Raw genomic sequence first — 25,284 nt, 5'->3', positions numbered from 1 at the left:
GGAAGGCATTAAACTTTTGTGAAAATCATGAAAAACGCTGGCGCTGGCTGGCAACTTTTTTAAAAAACGCTGGCGGTGAAAGAGTTAAGCTGAGCATCATACACTTTGCTGCATTTCTTTATACAGATGTGGCCTTTAAAAATGCGCGTTTTCTCCCGCGGCATTCGCCAAATCGTCTCACGGAGTCCCGCAGAATTCTGCAAGTGTTTTCGGGGGGGCTACTTTCCCTTTTCCCTTAATGTGTTTCGCTTCACAGAAAATCCACCAGGTGGCGCATAAAAAACTAATTTTGTATATGCGTTGTCATTGCGTTTTTTTCCAGAAGTTAATAAGGGCATTGCCGAATATTTAACATTGCTATTAAAACAGCAAAGTGACGTCAACCCCTTCTTGCCAGCATAACAGCGCATACAACTAATAAGATGACTGTGTGTGCAATGCATTTATACTAAGTGCAACAGAGAATTTAGCCTAATACACTTGACTCTATTTACAATGAATATCTTAATTATTTGTGTTGTCGAATTTTGACACAGTTTCATTGTTTGTTCATAATATTTATAATTATGTCAGTTTTTCTAAAAGTATCAAAATTTTAAAGAGATTAATGTGGTATAAAAAATACATGTTTTAAAGTTACAAAATGTTGTAAAAATATATTAGTATTATATATTAAGAACAATAATATGACACATGTATATTGCGCTAAAATGCTTTACATATGGAAAGAGGAATTCTTCTCAACCACCACCAATAAAGTTTAAAAACTATTCTTTAGAAAAACAGTGTTTAAACCCACGCAGAGCAAACAAGAAAACATAGGCCTATGCATACTGTACAGTTGGCATATGATATCTTTATTTAGTTTTACATATTTATATTTATAATACCTTTAATAATACCTTTTTTGCGCATTTAGGCAGTGTTGTGATTTTTTTAAAATCCTTTCAGCCGTAATTCATATCTGTAAAAATATCCAGGGGCTTTATAGTAACTTTATAAAATCTCTTAATGTCACTTATGTATTTTTTAGTTGGTCAAATATAAATGACTAAAATAGAACATACATTTTTATTTAAAATTTACTTTATATGTAGCCTATACTACAGCTAATACATTAGCGAACAGAGAAACTGCGCCTTTTACGTAAAAAAACACCCCCGAAGTGTTGAGTTTATGAATATTTACACCTACAATTTGTACTTTGTGAAATGTGTGAGTAAAATAATAAATTTAATAACATGTGGCTATATAGACAAACACGCCGCGTCTCCTTCCAGATATCTTATCTCAGACATTCGCATTTAACACTTTTCAAAACTTATTTATATATAATCTAATTTATAAATTAAAAAAACAAAGTTTTAAGTTAAGACAATAATAAATATGTTCATCTTTATTGAAAGAAAAACGTAGAAAATGTTATTATGGGTATAGTTGATGCAAATAAAGTGTGCAGTATACAGAAAAATGCAAACAACTTATTTCTAAAAGTAGCAATATTTTAAAGAGATAAAGGTGGTATAAAGAAAGACATGAGAAAAGTAGATGTATGCAAAAGAGCACAGTTCAGATATTGTTAATTCAAGCGGTTTTATACACCTTTCAGCTTTGTTTGAATTGACAAGCATTTTATTCGGCACTGTCAACACATTTTGTGATTGATTTACTGATTTATTACAGAAACTTGTTGTCAGAAGCAAAGCTATTGTACTAAGCATCTTTATATGTATGTTTTAAAGTTAAAAGTGTTGTAAAAAAATATTAGTATTCTCTTATATTAAGAATAACAATATGATTATATTGCGCTAAAATGCAATATAAATTATTCTGCAATATAAATTATTTTCAACCTACACCAATAAAGTTTTAACATTATTCTTTAGAAAAAAAACGGCGTTTAAACCCGTGGAGCGAACAAGAAAACACATGTTTACATGCTTATTCGGTATATCATATGATATCTTTTTTATTTCGTTTTACAGTTTTAAAAGTGGCAAAAAACTTCTTAAAATCTTATGAATACTGGTCTCTGTAAATATAACTGCAGATGACAGCAGATTAGATTCAGTTCACCTACTAAGAAATAGGAGAAGCGATGATTTGTGATTGATTGGGGCTAATAGAATGACTGCCACACTCAAAATACACCAAACCAAATGAGCACTTTATAGTAAACTAAAGCAACACACAATGTGCAAGTCATGACCATATAACTTTATTTTGTATATAAATATATTATTGTTAATAGACGTCAAATATCAATTGATTTTTTTATATTTTTATTAAAAACTGTCACAGCAAACATCACGCTGGCTTCTACTACTTACAAACATGCACACTTGGGTGAGGGTTAATGAATCTGCCGTTTTCTGAGGGTATCTGCGTGCGTGGGTTCCGGGCATATGCTTTTCCTCCAGAGCTGGGTTTCCCGATAACGATTGAACTTAGCACTTAAGAGCGGTTTCTACGAGCTACTTAACGAAAAATTATTAATTATTCTTAAAAATTATATAAATTCTTATATAAAATATATAAATTATTCTCAACCTACACCAATAAAGTTTTAACATTATTCTTTAGGAAAAAACGGCGTTTAAACCCGTGGAGCGAACAAGAAAACACATGTTTACATGCTTATTCGGTATATCATATGATATCTTTTTTATTTATTTTTACTGTAGATTAATTATAGAAGCAAATTGGTAGGAACCATTTATCAATTTGCTATTACCAACTTTTACCAAAATTTGCCAAATATGTTTAACTTCTTTATTAATTTATGTTTAGTCATTTAAATTTGATTTCTCATTTTAATTTTAAATATATTATATTAAAGTAATTTAAACAAATAAACAATGAAGAACCCAATAAATAAATAAATAAATATACATTTAAAACATTACATTATCGTCATTGCTGGAGTGCAATTTGTTGGTTGTCCTGCAGGTGACCTTGTAACTCTATTAACGACTACTCCGGAGCACTCGTAGATCTACGATGATTTTCAAGTGCTTAGTTATGAAGCTTTTGCGAAACGGTCCGTAATTCTAAGATGATTCGTACAATCGTTTTTACGATCTACTTAGCCTTACGATGCTTTTGGGAAACCGGGCCCAGACCTTGACGCTTTGTGTGTTCGACTTTAAATGGTGCGGCGCTGACTGGTCGGCTTATGACATCAGAGTACTGCGAGAGCAAAGGTAAAGTCGGACCATTTGTAACATTTCGACTTGCTCTCGCGGTACTTTGATGTCTTCGGTGCCGAACTGTCTGCGCCACATAGAAACGGCCTTTGACTCTTTACAGCAGAGTACCAGCAACATGAGAAGTGGTGGCACGCAAAAGAAAGTGAAGGTACGCAGTACACTAAAATATAAAGTGTCTGTACTGCGAACACTGGTTTAGTTATTTACATCGTGTGTTGCTCTTTCACCATTGTGCACCCGCGCACTCGCTCTGTAGTTTGTAGCTCGCGCTCCGGCTTCTGTAAACAATGGCCGTTTCTCAAACCAAGTAGGGGGCAGGGTTGCCAACTCTTACGCATCTGGCGTGAGACTCACGCATTCAGCCTCAATCTCTCACGCTCTCACGCTCAAAAAAGAAATCTCACGCTAAAATAGACATTCTTCTCTGCTGTATTTTTTCACTCGTTTAGCTTTCTGATACAGATTCAAAATCTGTATTTTTATCTGATACAGACTCAAACATGAGTGGATGACATCAGAGTATCGCGAGAGCGATTGAAACCAACCTCCTCTGCCTTATTTCTCGCGGTACTCTGATGTCATCTGCTTGTCGGCTCTTGCGGCGCTCCGTAAAGTTGACCACACCTAAGAACCGTACTGCTAAACTCGACAGGAATGCTCTGTGTATACCAGCACCTCCTTTATTAGGAAAAGTTCTATTTTACTTTAGAAATAGCTTACACGGTTTGGCGTGTGAGCGTTTGAACTAACAGAATTTTATAAGTTATAAACATTCATTTAAAATAACTTACAGCGCATGTAGTACGCCTAGATTTGCATTTAAACAAAGGAACTGCAAGGGTGGGAAATAAAACGCCACACGCTGGTGAAAACTTGAAAAAACGGTTTTCTTTTGATTCTATTGCAGTTCCTTTGTTTAAATAGCATTGGGGGTTGGCAAAGAATTGGCAGACATGGGGGTGGGTGGTTTTTAATTGTCACTGGTAGCTGCTAAAACTAGCAGCTTAACCATGTGCAATAATTACATTTTGGAATGAACTTCCTTCATGTCGTTTTATTTATTCACTGTAAAAATATTTTCTGAATTTGTAAGTAAAGGTAGCATTAAATTTGTTTTACAATTTTAAATGAATTTTTGCTTTTATTATAATTATAACTTAAATAACTGTAAATATTTATTAAAAATAATATTACTTTTTTTTATCAAAAAGACAAATAAATTGATTCTCATTAATAATAGCCATGGAAAACAAACTTCTCATTTTCAAAGCCTCATACAGCTTGTGCCTATCTGCGTTGAACTTGAGAGCGCTTTAAGCGTTTATTGTGTCTTTCAGCACATTACATATATGACCCATTCTGTCTAAATGAGTGGGATGTTTTCAAATACTCTATTAATTAAACATCTAATACGTTTTCTGAGAGTGAAATGATTAATACTAAGATGCGTGTCATGTCAGACATCTTGGTTTCGGTTTAAAAACATGCAGGAATTTGAAAATAAAATGCAGGACTTGCTTGATGTTTAAATAGTTATTAACAGAGATAAAGTTCGGGACTGATTTATGTTAAAAAGTTATTAAGATCAACAAGACTCCCGCTGACTGACAGATCCGAAACGCAACGCACAGACAGGCAAGTACCTGCACTGACAGAATAGTTAAAAGAAAACATCTGTTTTGGCAAGAATTTACGAAAGCATATTAAGCATTAAACTTGCTAAGCTCATTATTAAATATGTCCATAGCCTGCGTTTGCGCGAACAGAACGAATTGTTTAAAAAAACTTTCTCATTAATCTTCATCTAAATTAATAAATAATCAGATATTCGTTTATAATTTCAAATAACAGCTCTATTATTTAAAGTCAGTTTTGACTTAGTTCAAAACAAGCAAAATTATTTTAAACAATAAGGTAATTAGAAAGATGTAATATAAATGTTTCAGTTGTTATTTACAATTACAATTTATCTAACTTTTTTATGTTAATTGCAATTCATGTCATAATAATCTTCAGTATAAATTTTGCTTTTAAAATGTTACATTTTCATATTTTTATCTATTTACTTGTTAATTTTATATTCACCTTGACAATGAAGCTGGCTTTAACCTGAAGTAATTAAAAGATGACCGAAGTCATAGAGACACGGAGTTATTAACGAATATTTTATTATCAGAGTGCAGCATTTTATCAAGGGTTTCTGGTCTTGTGTAATTAAATAAAATAAAATAAACTAAAAGGGTAATTTTTTACAGTTGGATTAAAAGACGTTTGATATTAGCAGCGTTTTAAAACTAATTCCAAAACATCTCGCGTTTCTAAATAAGGGACGCGCAGAAAATGTCATTCATGTAATTTTATAGATTACACTCATTCACTTCACACACATATTATACGTGCTTTAAGGGCTTTATAATTTAGCTGTTCCAGTAAACACGTTATGATGTTATTCGGATGAATTCGTTATTTGTTTTAAAGCCATTATCCGTGCCCTTGCGAATAACGTATTCGGCTTCGGGCACATCCCTAATATATATATTTATTTATTTATGTTTGACGAATGCTTATCAGTACATTACTTTTTGGTTTCTTCAACTTTAAAGATGAATATTCTCCTTTAGAGATGGGCAATTTTTTTGCAATAGCACATTATATTAAAAATTTTGAGCTCATAAAAAAGATTTTTCGCTTATTTAAATGACATGTTTGTGTTTTTATGCACGTTTAGATTTTGGTGCAATTTCCCAAAGGCTTATAATTAGGAAATACACACAACACGCTTAACTTATATTTTCTTATATTTCTACTTATATTCCTACTGTTCAGTAATGCAGAAAAGCGCAACACAACCATGTTAAAGCTATTAAACGTTCAGATGCAAAAATGAACTAAATGTAAAATTAGATAAATTAGTTAATGATATTGCGTAAATGCGCTCGGTCTCTTCAAAGGTCTTCGCGAGTTATTTTGTTATAAGACAGTTATCATATATCAGGTCTCTTCTACTGTAAGTACACGGAAAAAAATAAGACAAATGATGCGCGTTTGAGTCGAAATTTTATGAAGAATATGTCACTGTTTATGTAACTGGCAAAGAAAACTTCGCCAACGAAATGTTTGCCAAAAAAGCGTGCATTTGTATGACATCAAAGAGTATCTCCTAAACACAGAAAATCCGTGTCATGTTACTTCAATATCATAGAGTATACGCTCAGCATGAAGTCAAGCACACAAATTGTCGTCAGTATGGCCTACATGAAACACGACTGCCATCTACAGGTTTTTGTATTTCCTGCATCCCCCACCGAACCCCCCTTCTGCGGGATCTCGCAGAATTTCGGAAGTACTCGCGGCATTCTGCTCTCAGAGACGCGCATTTTTAAGGGCCACATCTGTACATTTTCCCTTCTCAAATCAACTAATTTATCAAATTGCGTTGTTCATCCGAGCAATGATTGGGATGGCTAATTTTACTTAGAAATTCAGCAGCAGATATATTTTATAGCCATATGTGAAACCTTTGCTTCCCCTCTTTCTTAAAGGAATAGTATACTCATTTTCAATATTAAAATATGTTATTTCCTTAACTAAGAATTGTTGATACATCCCTCTATCATCTGTGTGCGTGCACGTAAGCACTGGAGCGCGTTGCTACACTTTGATAGCATTTAGCTTAGCCCCATCCACTCAACGGCACCACTCAGAGATAAAGTTAGAAGTGACCAAACACATCAACGTTTTTTCCTATTTAAGACGAGTAGTTATACGAAAAAGTTTGGTGGTACAAAACAAAACGCAGCGCTTTTCCAAGCGGATTCAAAAGAGGAACTACATTCTATGGCGCAATAGCACTTTTGGGAGTACTTCAACTCGCCTGAAAAATCCGCTCCCCTTCTCCCTCTCATAATGGGAGAGGGAGGGTGTTACTGCACCAAGTCGAAGTACTCCCAAAAGTAATATAAAGATATTGCATTTATTCCACTGTATGTGGTTATGGGGACACTTCAAATGTTTTTAGGCAGAAAGTGTATACAAAAAGGGTATTATTCCTCCCTTCAGTTGGAGTAAAATAACTTTTGGATAGATTATGATAGAGAAAAAATTCCTTTTTCCTCTGTAAGCTGACAATGGCTGGAATCAAACAAAACTGTAGGTAGCTGAGGCACCCAGGGCCAGAGTTATACACTTTCAAATAAAAACTTTAGAAAAAAAATATCAAAAAGCGCCTATTTATTTTTGTGTTTATTAGAGGACTGACATCACATACAACCATGTTTAGCACTTTCAACAGTGTTTTATGTAATTTCAAAGGGTTTCCTGTAAAATTATACCAAACTGTTGTATGTAAACCTCTGCATGTGGGTATGAGAAGCTTTAGAAATTGGGTAGGCCAAATCCAGGTGAAAATCCCCAAAATAGCTTCAGGGTGGTAGAAGTTAAGTTAACCTTAATGCGTATAAAATAGGATGTCTTTAGGTCCTCACAGAAATTCACAAATACTTTCGGTAGTCTTTTAAAGTAACTTTACATCTGTTTACAGTGTCTTGGTGACCAGTCTGCTGCACTGGTTGGACAGATGTGCTTCAATGACGGACAAGCCAAAAATACGTGTGTATAGTTTTCCTAATCTGTCATCTATATCAGTGGTTCTCAACCTTTTTTAGCGTGCGGCCCCCTTTGTGTACGGTGCATTCTTTCGGGCCCCCCCCCCCAAAGAAAATTTATGACAAAAAACTGTTCTAAAATGTAACATTTTTATTAAACAAAACATATTAAATTATACCAAGTAGTGCTGTTGGTTAGTAGCCTTATTTCTTTTAGGTTTAATTACAAAGAATTCATGATAAATTATTGTATTTTATAAAATGTCATAAAACAGGGGCCCCCCTGGCACCATCTCGTAGCACCCAGTTTGAGAACCACTGTTCTATATTTTTCATATGCAGTAAAATGACTGAGCCGATTCTGTCGCTTATTCACATGTAATGTATCTACATACTAAAATGTTAATTGAGAATGAATTTGTGATTAAATATATATAATGTTTTTTGATGTTACATTTTTACAGTTATGGGACTGGATGTTTCCTACTGAAGAATGTAGGAACAAAGGTATTCGATTTTACACATAGCTCACAAAATGCATTGTTTGTGGTTTTTTTATTACTTTATTTAACCTACCGTTGTTTTATTTCCTTTCTGAAGCCTGTAATGTCGGACCATGGACTTTTGACAACAATCGCCTATAAACTAGGGCGTGACAAGCCAGCCTGCTATGCACTAGAGGTAATGTTGTTAAATGTTGGCACTGTTTTAATATAATATAATTGTGTCATAACATTTAATGTGCATATACTGATCTGATACCACTGTGTGTTTTTGTGATTATGATCTTGATAGAATATCTATACCTCTTTATTATGTGTCAAACACTAAATACACACTAGTTCATTATAAAGGCGACAAATGAATCAAAATATATAATCATAATCTATGACAAAAATATATAGGCGAGAGGTTAATTCAGCGGCAAAATAATTTTAAGGGCCCCCTTTAGGGGCTGTCCACATGGAGACGTGTATCACTGTATACCTATACATTTTTTATCGTATTGCCGTTTCATCCACACGGATCCGGCGTTTTGGGAGACTGAAACCGCTATTTTTTGAAACCGTGTCCTAAAGTGGATAAATCTGAAATCGACACCCTTGCGGTTCGTGTGTACAGCCAATCGGTATATTTTTTGAAGCGAAAACGTCATCACATCACGTGTCGGAAGCGTCACACGTAACAGCAACAACAATAACGGCGGACTACGTGAATGTGTTCGTGCTGCAGAAGCTACTAAGCCTACTAGCTTTATTACAGCAAAATCTATTGCTTCTATGCAATTGTGGTGAGCAACAAGCGATAATGGACAACACCATACGTTGGTTATGCGCATGCTCAAAGTCTTCTTCTTCGTGTATAGTATATATCTGTGGCAGAATTACAGCGCCCCATACTGGTCCGGCATATATGCTACACCCCTTTCAGTCGGTTTCAGTGGTTTCGTGTGTGCGCAGATATTTCTTGAGACGACGCCGTGTTTACGGATTATTTTTTTAGAACAAGGAAAAAAAATGATCGGATAGGGAATGCACCGGCTTCTTGTGGACAAAGCCTTAGTATGGAAATAGTAAAAGTAAACAAGTTAATAAATTGTTATTTAAAAATTATTTCATGAGCAACAGCTTTTTAATGGGGCAACAACATATGATAGGTATGACGGAACAAGGCTCTTAATAATTTGTCAGTGAACAAAAGTATCATAATATGAAAAGCTCGAGTGCAGAGCTGCACAAACTCCTTATGCACATCCGGGTGCACGATGATACGCTGGAGCAATGACACAGGTCAAAGTGTTAGTGATGTCAATGATGCATAGTCCTATCTATTTCACTGTGATTTAACAGACACCTGGTAACAACTAAGTGCAACATCATTTAGAAAATCAATTCAACAAGACAAAGTCCTCAACAGAATCTTATCTACAAGTTGTTTAAAATGATATTAAAACTGAATTATCTTTGAAAGAGTTTTAATGGGCTGACTGTTGATAAAGTCCTCCACAGAACCTTATCTACAGATCATGGATAATAATATGAACATTGAACCATCATGGAGAGAGTTTTTCTGGGCTGTTTTGTATGCAAATGCGGCACACTGTTTAAATCTTGAATGGAGTGACTGACAGTCGCAGCAAAGTGAAGAGATTTTATAAACTTAAAGGGGACTGGGTTTAGATTAAGCCAGGACAACTCCTTCCTTTATTTCTTTACGCAATTCAAGCATCTACGGCTACATTCATGGCGGGAACCAGTTAATCCATACACAAGTTTTATTCAGACAAGTTGATCCATGATCCATACACAGGTTGGGAAAGGGACAATTTGGCATCTCCAATGTGCCTAACTTGCATGTTTTTGGCCTGTGGGAGGAAAGATTAAACCAGGACTGAAACTAAGTTATATTAGGATATTTAAGCAGTTTTCACAAACACACCTTATGAATAAACATTACTGGTGTGCATCTTGAGACAAAAATGCCACTGATATATTTTAAAATGCCAGAACATATCAGTGCTGATACTTTAAAAAAATTAAGACATCTCAAGAAGCATTTGACGGCGACCACTCATGTAAGGAGACCCGTGGTGTATGTAAATAAAAATGGCTCATTCTTAGTTAATAATAGTAATAATACAGTTCATTATGTATGGTCTTAATACAGCAGTTTTGTATCTTATATTGTATTTCTTTCAAGAGTTCCTTCTAACTGTATTGGATTTGACTTAGTCCTAATATTCGATTCTGAAAAAAAATGTCAGCACAGCTGATCCTGGTACTGAGTATCAAATCAGTGCATCCCTGTTTTTAACATGGCAATACAGTTATAAGAACTGACATTGTTTTATTCCACCCCTAAAAACAGAAAATTTGATTAATTTTGCATAATCACTTTATTTTAACTGCCAGCTGTTTTTTGTTTTTTTACGAAAGTTTCACAAAATGTCTTCCAGTTTTTTTTCCTAAAAATAAATAAACATACACATATATCAAATGAAAGAACAGACCCCTCTGCTTTCATACAAACAAAACGAGGGGAAAACATTTCATCATATTTATATTTTTTCTCTGCTTATGAACTCTTAAACATGGGTATTTTTTTTTTCAAAAATATTTTTTTAGCAAAAAGCTGAAATAATTGCATATTTTTTGTGAAGGAATTAAGTTAGAGATCAGATTCAAAACGATTATCAAAACATTCACGGAGTGTAAAATTAATAAATAATTTTTTGCTTCAGTTTTTTATAAATTGGTTAAGTGTGCCATCTAATGAATAATCGTGATATTACAGATAACCATAAAAACTCATCAGAAACAGTTTTTTTTTCATGCAAATGTTTTCTCTTAACTCGTCAATGGCACTGATCTATATAAATGACTGGAAACATTGCAAATAACACCAAAATTAACAGTTAATTTACGTACACATATCCTAAAAGTAATCTTGCGTGACTGATACGCTGTAAAGCGGGTGAATTTAAAACATGATTTTATATGGAAGTCAATGACGCCATCTGCTGGTTGGGTATACCAAGATGGCGGCTCGAACTCTGCACTGGCTTCACCTCACGCTGTTACGTTAAGCGTTCTATGCGCAATCCAGTCATTTATATAGATCAGTGGTCAATGGCAGGGAAAGAGTTAATATTATGTATCCAATCTTTGGCACTTAAACATTAAACAATGCTCTTGACTTTTCTAGGGCTCTGTTGCCATTGCAGGGGCAGTTGTGCGCTGGTTAAAGGATAACCTTGGAATTATCCAAACCTCTGCAGAACTAGGTGTGTTTTTTTAATAATTTATACCCAAAAAATCAATAACCCAGTTTTAAAATAATACATTATTAACTCTTTTACCCCAGAAAAATTGGCTGCTGATGTCGGCACATCATATGGCTGTTATTTTGTCCCTGCGTTCTCCGGATTATATGCGCCGTACTGGGAACCAAGTGCCAGAGGGTGAGTACCCGGTCCATCATTTTCAGCTGATCTCTGTAAGTAACATTAAAACACTAAAGCAAGAGTAGAATAAGCATTGCATTAGAGAGCAAGGCAGGTGTTTTATAAAAAAAAGGAAGAAATTCCATTGCACATTTTATCATACCAATATGTGATATTAATCAATTTTTCTTCCTCCAAGTCCACTTGGAGTGCTGTATGTTATTACATGTGAGAAGCAAAACATTGAACCTATGCCTTTTGCTTACAACAGAATCATCTGTGGTCTAACACAGTTCACCAATAGGAGTCATTTGGCTTTTGCAGCACTTGAAGCTGTCTGCTTCCAGACTCGAGAGGTATATATTTTATGTCTACATTATATGCTCTTATTAGTTTATTGTTCAAAGCGTCTTTGTGGTTATTTCATGCTCATTTGATTTATAATAAACAGGATTGTAGTCAGCCACTGACTTCCGTCCTGACCACCCTGTTAAGAGTTTATTTTGTAGGCTTTATTTCACTGTACACAAAGATATTTAATATTAACAAGATGCGTCACTGCTATTGCTATAAATGGGGGATATCCCAAAAGAAACAGAGCGCAGCGCGTCATAACCTGAAAACCACGCCCACCGAGGGGGGAAACAATCCATCCGTCTCCACTGACTCTGCACTGCGAGAGGCCGCCTCCCCGTCACCTCCGGCCCACAACAAAAAACAGAACAATGCCCAAAAGCCGCTGTGTGACAATATGCACAGCCAACAAGCCAAAGAACCCAGAAATAAGTTTTATAAGCTGTCGAGCCGTAAAACCCAGCCTTTAAGGAGAATAAAGTGGATCGCCGACTACGTTTCCCCCTATTGGACGCAGTTTTACTAATAGGAGTACTATGAAAAGTTGCCTGTTTCCATTTCTGTGTCTTTAAACGCTCGTTTTTTTGAAGTCGACAGCTTATAAAATGTATTCTCTTTTTTGGCTTGTTAGATGTACACAGCAGCTTTTAGGTATTATTCTGTTTTTAAGTTTAATCTGTAAATAAGTTTTTATAAACTGTCGACCCCAAAAAACGAGCGTTTAAAGACACAAAAATGGATATAGGCAACTTTTCATAGTACTTCTAACTGCTTCCACTAAAGGGAAACGTAGTCGGCGATCCACTTTATTCTCCTTAAAGACTGGGTTTTACGGCTCGACAGCTTATAAAAACGTATTTCTGGGTTCTTTGGCTTGTTAGCTGTACATATTGTCACACAGCCGCTTTTAGGCATTATTTAGTTTTTTGTTATAAGCCAGAAATGACAAGGAGGTGGCTTCTCGCAATACAAAGTCAATGGAGACGGTTGGATTGCGTTCCCCCCCGATGGGCGTGGTTTTCAAATTTGCATAACTGCGCTCTGTCTCTATAGAAACAATCCAATCCAAACGTCTCTATTGACTTTGTATTGCGAGAGGCCGCCTCCTTGTCATTTCTGGCTTAAAACAAAAAACAGAATAATGCCTAAAAGCTGCTGTGTGACAATATGTACAGCTAACAAGCCAAAGAACCCAGAAATAAGTTTTTATAAGCTGTTGAGCCATAAAACCCAGCCTTTACGGAGAAAAAAGTGGATCGCCGACTACGTTTCCCCCTAGTGGACGCAGTTCTACCAATATGAAAAGTTGCCTGTTTCCACTTTTATGTCTTTAAACGCTCGTTTTTTGAGGTCGACAGCTTATAAAAACTTATATCTGGGTTTTTTGGCTTGTTAGCTGTACACCTTGTCACAAAGCAGCTTTTAGGTATTATTCTGTTTTTAAGTTTAATCTGTAAATAAGTTTTTATAAGATGTCGACCCCAAAACACGAGCGTTTAAAGACACAAAAGTGGAAACAGGCAGCTTTTCATAGTACTCATATTGGTGGAACTGCGTCCACTGGGGGGAGACGTGGTCGGCGATCCACTTTTTTCTCCTTGGGGGCTGAGTTTGCGGCTCGACAGCTTATGGGAACTTAGTTCTGGGTTCTTTGGCTTGTTAGCTGTACATATTGTCACACATCGGCTTTTGGGCATTATTCTGTTTTTTGTTGTGAGCCGGAGGTGGCGGGGAGGCGGCTTCTCGCGGTGCAAAGTCAGTGGAGACGGTGAGATTGTTTTCCCCCCGGTGGGCGTGGTTTTCAGGTTATGTCTCTATGCTCCATATGGTCGCTCTAACAAAGAAAGACCCGCCTTCCAGTAACAACAGCCAATAGTCAACCGTGGGGGAGGGGCTCTGTACAGACTCACTTGTTTATTGCGACAATGTTTGCGCATGCGCAGTATCTTGCAAACATGGCCCTGCAGTGATGAGATTTCCTTAAAAAGGCTTTGCTGTACATTATCACTTATTTTTACAGTCTTAATGATAGAGGTGCCTTTCTAAAATTGTGTATCACATGAATAAATCAGTGGTAATAAAAGTTTTTGTGGGATGTAAAATTTGTTTCAGATTCTGGATGCAATGAACCAGGACAGTGGTATTGATCTGTCTCAGCTCCAGGTTGATGGAGGGATGACATCCAACCGGTTACTGATGCAGCTACAGGCCGACATACTGTGTATACCAGTTGGTAAGAGCCACTTACAAAGGACACAATATTATTAATTACATTAATATACATTTCTATATGAAAATGTACATTTATACATTTACTTTTGCTTGGAAAATGGCAGGTATGGTATATAAATTATGTTTATTTGCAGTAAAGCCATCCATGCCTGAAACCACAGCTCTGGGTGCTGCCATGGCGGCAGGAGCAGCTGAAGGGGTTAATGTGTGGAGCCTGAACCCAGAAGACCTCACAGAGGTCACTTCAGAAAAATTTGAACCTCAGATCAACCCAGAGGGTAAAGGAAACTTAAATCCACCACAATACAGCTCATAACTGATGTAAATTGTTGTAATGTACCGTGATTTGTAACTTAAATCATGTATAACATGATTTAGTGTAATACTGACCTTTTGGAATCTTTTCAGGCAATAACAATAATATTGTGTTAATATGTGTAAAGATCTTTGCACATTGGCTTCAAAATACACGTCCGTAATTTTTGCACATTAAAAAAAATACCACATGTTATGTCACGCAGAGAGTGAACTGCGATATGCTCGCTGGAAGAAAGCTGTTCAGAGGGCTATGAACTGGGAAACCACAGAGCCAGTCTGCAATGGAAATGGTGCGTGTGGATTTTCTTTCTTTCTTTCTTTTGACTCAATTGTCAATTTCATCAATCATCTAATCAGAGAAACACCTACTACAAATTTTAATCTTAAAATTGATAAATTTCAAAGTAACAAAAAAGTTGTATCTAAATGAGTAAAATGCATGGCAGTTTTTGGAAAATCTGGAAAATTAACTGATCTCTTTTGCTTGGACTGTTTATTTCATTTGTTGCTGTCAGCAAAGCTATTGAATATTAACAAAATGCTATCTGCTATTGCTATGACTGGAGGCGCTCACAATGCTTAAAGTAATAGTCTACTCATTTTCAATATTAAAATATGTTATTACCTTAACTAAGAATTGTTGATACATCCCTCTAACATCTGTGTGCGTGCACGTAAGCGCTGGAGCGCGCTGCGACGCTTCGATAGCATTTAGCTTAGCCCCATTCATTCAATGGTACCATTTAGAGATAAAGTTAGAAGTGACCAAACACATCAACGTTTTTCCTATTTAAGACGAGTAGTTATACGAGCAAGTTTGGTGGTACAAAATAAAATGTAGCACTTTTCTAAGCGGATTTAAAAGAGGAACCATATCCTATGGCGCAATAGCACCCTTGGGAGCACCTCGACTCGGCGCAGTAACACCCTCCCTCTCCCATTATGAGAGTGAGAAGGGGAGCGGACTTTTCAGGCGAGTCAAAGCACTCCCAAAAGTGCTATTACGCCATAAAATATAGTTCCTCTTTTAAATCCGCTTAGAAAAGCGCTACGTTTCATTTTGGACCACCAAACTTGCTCGTATAACTACTCGTCTTAAATAGGAAAAACATTGATGTGTTTGGTCACTTCTAACTTTATCTCTAAATGGTACCATTGAATGAATGGGGCTAAGCTAAATGCTATCGAAGCTTCGCAGCGCGCTCCAGCGCTTACGTGCACGCACACAGATGATAGAGGGATGTATCAACAATTCTTAGTTAAGGTAATAACATATTTTAATATTGAAAATGAGTAGACTATTCCTTTAATATGGCCGCTCTAGTCCCGCCTTCCAGTAAAAAGAGCCAATCATCAATTAATAAAGAGAGATGATTCTTTGGGGGAAGGGCTCTATACAGATTTATTGTACAATTTAAGAAACAACAAGTTTAAGAAACAAAAGTTATGGTGCAGTTATATATCAGGTTTAATTGTTGATTTCAGAACGTGATTCAAGAAATATTCGTCTTCCTCCATTCAAGTACTGTAGATAGGATATAACTGAAATAACTGCATGGAGTTGTTGCAAATAGGCCCCTTAGTGGCACAAATTGGGGACTGGTTTCTCTCCATATGTGAAAAGGTGTATTCGACTTGTGATGGTCAGACCGATCATTATATGAAATGAGTTGTCTGCTTTCGAATGTAAATCTTTCCGATCTGTCTGTGTAGCGCTGCTTAAAGTCGACCACACCCAAAAATCAGCCACGTCTCTTTAAAACACTTGACCATGCATGTGTCCCTTCGCAGTCTCTGTGAAGCCATATGTGTAATGAATGTTGTTTTAGCCGCAGGTAGCATCTCTGCATTTCTCCCTACAGTTTAGTTTGAAATCGTCTAATACAATGCTGGGTAAACGGCAACCGAATGATTGTCAGCGTTTGTCACAGAATTAAAAACATTAACAAAGATACAGGCAGCGTACATTCATATATAAACTCAATCTGCCATTCTTTACAAAAAAAACACAGACTCTGCCGCATGGCCTTTTGAAGGAAACCAGTATTTTGTTAGTGATGTGTGAATGGTGTATTAAAGGAGCGTATGTAACATTACCAGTTGACCTTGGTACCACAGTCTAAATTTACAAGACAGACACATTTAGAAGCGCAACTGACAATGAGAAGCATAAGTTTATCTGCTCATTTTTACTTGGCACTATTTTTTGTTTTCTGCAAATTATAAGTCCAAAAATTGTTTTTTTAACTCAATCTATGGCTCATTTGGATTGTTGCGTCCACCGGAGGTCGCATTTAAGGGCCTGTGCGGTCTCATTTAAGCTACCGTGATAGCTGGCAACCGAGCTGTCAAAATCATAGACTGTAGAAAAAGATGGATGACACCCGTTCGCTCTCTTCCATTGGAGAAAAGTGAAGCCGCCAGTGTCCCGGTACGGAGCTGACATCTTGGGTCTTGAGTCTGCGCAGTAGCGATTTCGGGAAGTGATTTGCGCAGAAGTGAGCAGGAAGTAAAGCCGCGAAATCAAGGTCCTGTCCTCACAGAATGCGCATATCACAGCTGTCAATCATGATGTCACCGCACCATTTTTATAGCATTAAAGTAAAACAAACTTATTTTAAAAACAACACTTGAATTTACATCAGCGTGATAAAAACTACAGTAAATTAAAGAACCCAGCTTTGGGGAAAAAAAGATAATTGACGTGTTATTAAATTGTTCAGTTGGTCTCAAGACCCATTGAATAACATAGGGCAGGCGGGGTTTATGACCTATACTGGAACATTTTCAACAACAAACTGACAAAAATACACTTTTTTTTTTAATAAAGAAAAAAGAATGAGTCACATCAGAATGTCACACAAATTCAAGCTTATGATCGCAACAGTCAAAGTCTTTCAGTATTTTGTGCCAAAATGTGCAAAAGTGACAATCACTGAGGTAGTTAATTAAATTGAAAAATAAATTAATATAAAAATAAAGCTGTTAAGCATTTGATCTGTTACATGACATCAGATCTAACAGTCAAACAAGTGCTACAGTGGTCTCTTTTATGAGATTTTTCTTAAAAAAATAAAATCATCGGATTAACATGTCAGAAGAGAGGACACTGCGTTTTGCATGGACAATATCACCTGCAGTGCAAAACACACGCTCGTCTTTTGTCTCTTTCACTGTGTTTTCGCTGCTACAACCGCTTGGTTGCTGCATCGCATTCACTTGCTGACGCTAGCAGACGAAAATAAACAAAACAAAAAAAACTTTGGTGGAAACGCGTAGATAGATGTTACGTCAAGGAATGAGGATGTGAAGAGTGTCAAAATAAAGGTACCTCCAATCGATTTTTTTTACGTGTGGCATTGATGCAACAGATCGTTAGAAATAAAATCTGTATCGATCCATATCGATGTATTATTACACCCCTAGAAAACAGCATGTTTCCTAAATATCTATGAATAGTATTTTTTATTTAGTAGTAACATCAAAAACCTACATACACTTTAATGATAAAAGACGGAATGTTGCGCATGTACACGGCACATTTGTTTATTTATTGGTAAAGGCGTTCTAGTAATTTGATGTTAATTTAACCTGAATGATTGTGTAAAAACAGCTGTAGTGTAAAAGAAAAAAGACCAAAATTACAACCAGGTCCACAACAGTAGTCAAAGATTGATGCAAGGTTTGTAGTAATCAATAACCAGAGGTATTGACCCAGAATGTCCATGGTCAGGAAAAATGTATTGCAAGAACACACAGCTTGTCGGGGTTTTTCAGCAGCAGGGGTACAAAGTCTTCCTCCTGGAGATTTACTTTATTGTAAAGTTACTGATTACCTGGTTCAGGTACAACTAAACTTTGCAATAAAGCAGATCTCAAAGTTTTTTTTATTGTTTCACAAAATCAGTAGTTACTTAATTGTACCACTTGTTTTCTTTTTCTTTTCACTCTTTCTTACGTGGCACGGACCTGGACAACCAACAGAGGAGACTAGTATCTTCAGTAGTGTACCCTTGGGCTTTTACATTCTGGGTAGCATGTTTATGTTAATTGGAGCAAAGTACATTGCAGGTCAGTGTGTGATTGTATGGGAGTGACTGTGAGATGGTGAAAGAGATAGTTGCATGTTTTTGTGTCCTTCTGTTTAAAGTCCATCGGTCTGAGCGAGAGTGGTGGTGAACATGAGCAAACGTCACATTGTAATGTTTCAGAACACGCATTAGTTCCCTTTATGTGTTGTGGTAGATGTCTTTTATTATGAATGAATGGCATAGACTACAGTAGCACTTCAATTCTTTTGGGTCTGTAAGGAGGAAATTATAGAACAGGTCCCGTTCATGTGTGATGGGATTACGGCAGCCGGAAAATAAACATTTCACAGTTCCCATTTTTTAATCAATTTTTCAATCCATTCAATACGTAGCTTGGTTTGGTGAAATTGGTGATAAAAGGTACCTGTTCTAAGTATCTCCCTGTCTGTCCCAAATTTGCTTTTGCTGGCACTATCACTTCTATTCAGTATTGGTTTTCACTTCTTCACAGTCCCCCTTCATCTTCATCTGTCAGGCTTTGGCTATCTTCAACATTTCCAAGCATGTTGATATATTTGATGTTTTTGTACTTATGGTTGACCATAACAAACTTTTTACTGTTCTATTTTTTCCGCTAAAGCAGGGCAGAAGTAGACTTGAACCATTCTGCATTTCAGAAGATGGGAGATGAAGTCAGAAGAACAAAAGAGGGTCCATGGCTTACCCCTTCAAACTCGAGATGTGTTGTGGCTTTGGGAGACGACATCTGTGTCTAAACGCATTCCAGCTGAAACGGAGGTTGTTAATGTTTCCCGCAGACATGGTGTCCTTTCTGGCTTTTTAGCGGGATGTTTTATTGACCATTTTTGATATTTGGACATCAACAAGCAGCATGAGTCACCTGTACAGCATTACTGTAGTATCCCCACACTTCTTACCAGAAGAAACTTTACACTTTAATGTGTAAAGTTGTTTCTAGTATCTTGTTTGTACAGTTTCTAATTCTAATGGAATTGTCATTGATAAATTAATTTGCACAACCGAGAGCTGCTTACTTAGTCAAATTTGATTTTTTTCAGTGGTGGTAACAGTCACAGATGTGTCTGTTTAAAGTTTAAAAGACATAATAATAGTACTATTTAGTGCACTTTAAAAAGGTCGGTTTCCTAGTCTAAAATGTTTGTTTGTAAAATGTCCTAAGTAAAAACGGCTTGCACTGACATATCTAAAGGAGTAGTCCACTTTAAAGATGGGGCCTATTAACTTACCATAGTATTTTTTATATATTTTTCCCCTACTATAAAGGTGATGGACCCCATCTTTAAAGTGGACTACTCCTTTAAATAATATCTGTGCCATATTTTTTTATCAAGACGTACACCATTAATGTTTTTTTTTGTAAAGTATATCTGTAAAAATTTGAATATAACCAAGGCCTAGTCCTGGTTTAATATGAACCCTGTTTGGGAAATGTAAGGGAACCGTACAATCTTATGTAAATAGTGTAATTTCTCTTTAATAATTTAATTTGCATTATTTGTGGGAAAAGTTTGTCATTTTATTCACGAAAATACTGTGAATAGAAATCAAAGTCAAGTTAACTAGTCCAAAACACTGTGGCCCTGCTAAATAGATGTTGCACTACTGCATAGGTTAGCCGTTTTTTTACTTTTATGAGAGAGACCATTAAAATGATGTCACCTGAGCAGTAAGTCAATATAGAAAGAATTACAAACAGGGTTTGTGTCATCTTATTTGGAGAAACATACTGTGTTTGGTCATGTCACTGAAATTACGCATGTTATTTACACTACTGTGCCGCTCAAGGAAGCTATGATGAAGGATGTTAAAAAATATCACATTTTAACAGTTACCCGATTTTCTTTTTCCTACTTAATATTTGTATAACAAAAGCTCATAAGATTTATAACCAGGAAGAATTTATTAGGGGGAAATGATGAATTGTACATGTGTTTATTTGACAAACTTCTTATAATGCAATTGCCAATTTAATTGTTTTGTGAGCGTTTTTATAATGTACTCTGAAAGGTACTTCCTTGATTTGCAGTTGATTTGTATTTATGAATACTTGAAATGCACCATAACAAAAAATGTTGTTTTACCAAAAAGTAGCCAGTATTAAACTTAATTTGTTTTTCGCACTGTTTGTGGCTTTGATTGTTGAACATTTGCAAAAAAAATGAAGATCTCAGTGCTTATTCAAATGGAAAGCCTTTGGCTTGAGTTGCAAAAGCACATGGGATAACATTACTGATTAAGTTCTGAGGAAATATACGCTCACCTAAAGGATTATTAGGAACACCTGTTCAATTTCTCATTAATGCAATTATCTAATAAACTAATCACATGGCAGTTGCTTCAATGGATTTAGAGGTGTGGTCCTGGTCAAGACAATCTCCTGAACTCCAAACTGAATGTCAGAATGGAAAGGAAAGGTGATTTTAGCAATTTTGAGCGTGGCATGGTTGTTGGTGCCAGACGGGCCGTTCTGAGTATTTCACAATCTGCACAGTTACTGGGATTTTCACGCACAACCATTTCTAGGGTTAACAAAGAATGGTGTGAAAAGGGAAAAACATCCAGTATGCGGCAGTCCTGTGGGCAAAAATGCCTTGTTGATGCTAGAGGTCAGAGGAGAATGGGCAGACTGATTCAAGCTGATAGAAGAGCAACTTCCACTGAAATAACCACTCGTTACAACCGAGGTATGCAGCAAAGCATTTGTGAAGCCACAACACGCACAACCTTGAGGCGGATGGGCTACAACAGCATCGGGTACCACTCATCTCCACTACAAATAGGAAAAAGAGGCTAATATTTGCACAAGCTCACCAAAATTGGACAGTTGAAGACTGGAAAAATGTTGCCTGGTCTGATGAGTCTCGATTTCTGTTGAGACATTTAGATGGTAGAGTCAGAATTTGGCGTAAACAGAATGAGAACATGGATCCATCATGCCTTATCACTGTGCAGGCTGGTGGTGGTGGCGTAATGGTGTGGGGGGTGTTTTCTTGGCACACTTTAGGCCCCTTAGTGCCAATTGGGCATCGTTTAAATTCCACGGCCTACCTGAGCATTGTTTCTGACCTTGTCCATCCCTTTATGACCACCATGTACCCATCCTCTGATGGCTATTTCCAGGATAATGGTCCCACAGTCACCAGATCTCAACCCAGTAGAGCATCTTTGGGATGTGGTGGAACAGGAGCTTCGTGCCTTGGATGTGCATCCCACAAATCTCCATCAACTGCAATATGCTATCCTATCAATATGGTCCAACATTTCTAAAGAATGCTGTCTGCCCCTTGTTGAATCAATGCCATGTAGAAATAAGGGAGTTCTGAAGGCAAATGGGGGTCAAACACAGTATTAGTATGGTGTTCCTAATAATCCTTTAGGTGAGTGTAGATTGAGAGAGATGTGCTTATGTTATTGGTGCAAAAGGTGGACATACCAAATATTAAAGTTAAAAGAGTATAAAACAGTACGACTCACTTTCTGATATGTAGTGCTTAGCATAAAAAGAAATTATGTTCTGGAGGCAAAAAGTCAATATTTCCAGATCTGTAAGGTGTAATTTTGGCCACCATTTCCTACTACTGTATACAAATTAAATTAGGAATGCATCTTGTGATCTGATATGTATCTCTGAAAGGAACTGACTGCTTTTAAAAAAAACAATCTTGATGGCATTGCTATTTATATTCTGATGGCGTAATGTATAATACTTCTAAGAACTAGTTTAAAGGCTGAAAAACTTTTGTCAATAATTTAATCATGTAGTACACATGTTAGTAGATCACTTGTTGTTTTATCAACTGTCCCTTACAGTGTTTAGAAACCCTGTTTTTTCCTAAACAAACACACCTTGCTAATAAAATATATGCTAGTCCTACTATTTGCACAATAATAAACAGTTAGTGCAAAGAAAAAAACTCTCTACTGCTATTTATACATTGTAAATTTCATCTGTCTCAAATTCTGTTTAAATTTCATTAAATTCTGAAAAAAATATGTTCAATTAAATAGGTTAGTATTTTAATCATCACGCCTCTCACCAGTTGCGCAAGTCTAGACTACGTAAGTTGCGAATCTGTTCTTCTGTATCCTACAGTGTACGGTTCACGCCTCTCACTCAGCGTCGGTTACGCAAGTCTGGAAACCCCAATTGCGCTCTGTTATTCTGTACGTTACCGGACAGTTTGCTTTAATAAACAAGAACAGCAGTCATCACATACGTCTTGTAATTATGAGTGAATGCGTGAGCTTTACTGAGGGAGAGTTTTATGATGTGCATTTTGATTCACGTGCATATGTTAAGAATTTCTATTCTTGCCCTCGCGGTCACTCTGACGAGAAAGATTTCCTTACTTTCGTTTTAAGAAGCCTTAGCAGAGTTTTCTCAACAGGTAAGCAATCCTAGTTAAACTGCTAGGTCTAAATTTGGTACTTTTTCATATAAGTCAGGTTGAGACACAAAGGTTTGTTTTTTAGGAGAACATAAAGGCAAGCTGCTGATTGAGGTTGGCAGCGGACCAAATATCCACAGCGTCTTGAGCGCGTGCGAACATTACGACGAGATTGTCTTGTCTGATTTCGCCGATAATAATCGAAGAGAAATCGAAAAATGGTTGATAAATCAAGAAGGATGTGTGGACTGGACACCTATTTTAAAGCACGTCTGTGAACTGGATGGTAAAAGGTGAGCTTATATTTGGTGTTTTTTCAGTTTATAGAAAATAAACTCGTTCTCAAGTGTATTGCCTAACATTGTCTTTGCACACGTCTTGGGGAAATAACCAAGGCACATATTTACTGACATTTTGGTATGATTTATTTATATATTAATTAATCTATACAGCCCGTCTGATTTGGAGGCTTTACTGAGGCAACGAGTCAAAAAGGTTTTAAAATGTGATGTCCGGTTAGAGAATCCGTTCTATCCGCACACATTGGAACCAGCTGACTGTGTCATTACATCCCTGTGCCTGGAAGCAGCATGTAAAGACATTCAGGCATACCGTCAGGCTTTACATGGGCTGACCAAGCTCCTGCGTCCCGGTGGACTTCTCGTCATGATAGGTGTTTTGGGTGAAACCTTCTACAAAGTGAATGAACAGTCATTTTCCTGTCTTAAATTGAGTCAGCGTGATATTGAGGAAGCACTTAGAGGTGCAGGTTTCTCTATCCATGAGTTTAATATACTGCCTGCAGAAGACCCAAAAAGCAACTCTGTGTCTGACTTTGAGGCTGTTTTTCATCTTGTGGCAAACAAATCTTCTGAATTACAGACCAAATAGAGAAACTAACAAAACAAAATCAGCGAAGCATGCTAAATTACATTATTAAGTGGCAATCAGGGTTTTCCTGGATCGAAAATGGTCTTAGGTGGTGGCGACAAACGAAAAAAGTAGGGTAACAGTTACCCACCCATATGAATTGCAAGCTGAAAGATCTTTAACTATTTAATTCCGGCGTGGTCACGTGGATAAGTGACGTCAATGCATACCCTCTATACATGAAATAATTTAGCAGCTAGTTGAAGGGATATTTCACCCAAAAATGAAAATTGTGTCATCATTTTCTCTCACGTTGTTGCAAACCTGTATACATTTCTTTACACGAAGGAAGATATTTTGAGGGGTGTTTGCAACCAAACCGTTCATGATCCATATTTACTTCCATAGTATTCTTTTTACTACATTGGAGGTGGATGGGGCTCCTGAACGGTTTGGTTGCAAACATTACTCAAATATCTTCTTTCATATTTATCCGAATAGGGAAGTTTATACAGGTTTGTTGCAACGTGAGAGTGAGAAAATGATGACAGAATTTTTATTTTTGGGTGAACTATTCCTGACTCTAGTTAAAACTAAACAATTTTGTATGTAATATACTACACAATGTCTAAAATAGGATATATGCGCAACTTACTTCGGCATTACTGTTAAACATAGTAGATCGCTTCCGGTTCTGTATGCTTTACGCTAGTGCTGTTTTCAATTTAGGAGCTATCAAAGACGAAAATAACGATGTCCAGTGGATATGCTCATTAACATCCAAGTAAGAAACTTTTTTATACTTTATAGCTTTTGACAAATGGATTTTCTTCTCACATACATTCAGATATTAGAATAAAAAAAAACATAACAAATAATAATACTACGAATAACAATAACAAGCTATGATAGCACAAACCGGCAATTGAAAGCGATCGACCCAGTTTTCCGGTTTGGACACATGACGTTCGACATGTAAGGGATAATGTAGAGGCAGCCGGTAGTGGAGGGTCTTGTATCACACTGAAGGGGCTTATTTCGCGATAACTACAGGCTGCGTCTACATTATCCCGCTTATTACACGGCTACTTGCTACATAAGGAAAAAAAACGGACATGAAAATGAATTTTTTGAAACATTTTATTGGCATATTTGTTTTAAATTAACATTTTTATCCTTCAGCGAAACTTTGCACAGATGCATAAAATGATCGTAATACCTTATTCCTCTGCTTCATACTTGTCTGTCTCCATTTTTTTCTCTTTTAGCCAGTCTTTGAGAAGTTTTAATGCC

General features: G+C 36.5%; 2 protein-coding genes across 6 annotated transcripts in view; both read left to right on the top strand.

Moving 5' to 3' along the window:
• LOC129450334 (glycerol kinase) overlaps positions 1 to 20,853 on the top strand; it is a 29,453-nt gene extending 8,600 nt beyond the window's left edge. For 2 of the 5 annotated variants that reach the window (XM_055213014.2, XM_055213016.2), the window contains 11 exons: positions 7,750 to 7,817; positions 8,278 to 8,320; positions 8,414 to 8,494; positions 11,519 to 11,597; positions 11,678 to 11,774; positions 12,028 to 12,112; positions 14,223 to 14,343; positions 14,477 to 14,620; positions 14,864 to 14,950; positions 18,645 to 18,731; positions 19,332 to 20,853. In XM_055213014.2, the coding sequence (XP_055068989.1) occupies positions 7,750 to 7,817; positions 8,278 to 8,320; positions 8,414 to 8,494; positions 11,519 to 11,597; positions 11,678 to 11,774; positions 12,028 to 12,112; positions 14,223 to 14,343; positions 14,477 to 14,620; positions 14,864 to 14,950; positions 18,645 to 18,731; positions 19,332 to 19,345 (906 nt within the window). In that variant the 3' untranslated portion in view covers positions 19,346 to 20,853. The remainder of the gene's footprint in view (positions 1 to 7,749; positions 7,818 to 8,277; positions 8,321 to 8,413; positions 8,495 to 11,518; positions 11,598 to 11,677; positions 11,775 to 12,027; positions 12,113 to 14,222; positions 14,344 to 14,476; positions 14,621 to 14,863; positions 14,951 to 18,644; positions 18,732 to 19,331) is intronic. The other 3 variants (XM_055213015.2, XM_055213017.2, XM_055213018.2) reach the window with 3 other exon arrangements.
• Positions 20,854 to 22,852: 1,999 nt separating this feature from the next.
• On the top strand, positions 22,853 to 24,779 carry LOC129450078 (nicotinamide N-methyltransferase). Its single transcript, XM_055212514.2, has 3 exons — positions 22,853 to 23,121; positions 23,207 to 23,414; positions 23,574 to 24,779. Exons 1-3 carry the CDS (start codon positions 22,962 to 22,964, stop codon positions 24,010 to 24,012), a joined length of 807 nt encoding a protein of 268 aa, XP_055068489.2. The 5' UTR covers positions 22,853 to 22,961; the 3' UTR covers positions 24,013 to 24,779.
• Positions 24,780 to 25,284: the final 505 nt, after the last annotated feature.

Source organism: Misgurnus anguillicaudatus, chromosome 8, assembly GCF_027580225.2.
Source record: "Misgurnus anguillicaudatus chromosome 8, ASM2758022v2, whole genome shotgun sequence".
Classification (NCBI taxonomy): domain Eukaryota; kingdom Metazoa; phylum Chordata; class Actinopteri; order Cypriniformes; family Cobitidae; genus Misgurnus; species Misgurnus anguillicaudatus.
Note: the sequence above shows the minus strand (reverse complement) of the source record. Positions and strands in the feature narration are given on the sequence as shown.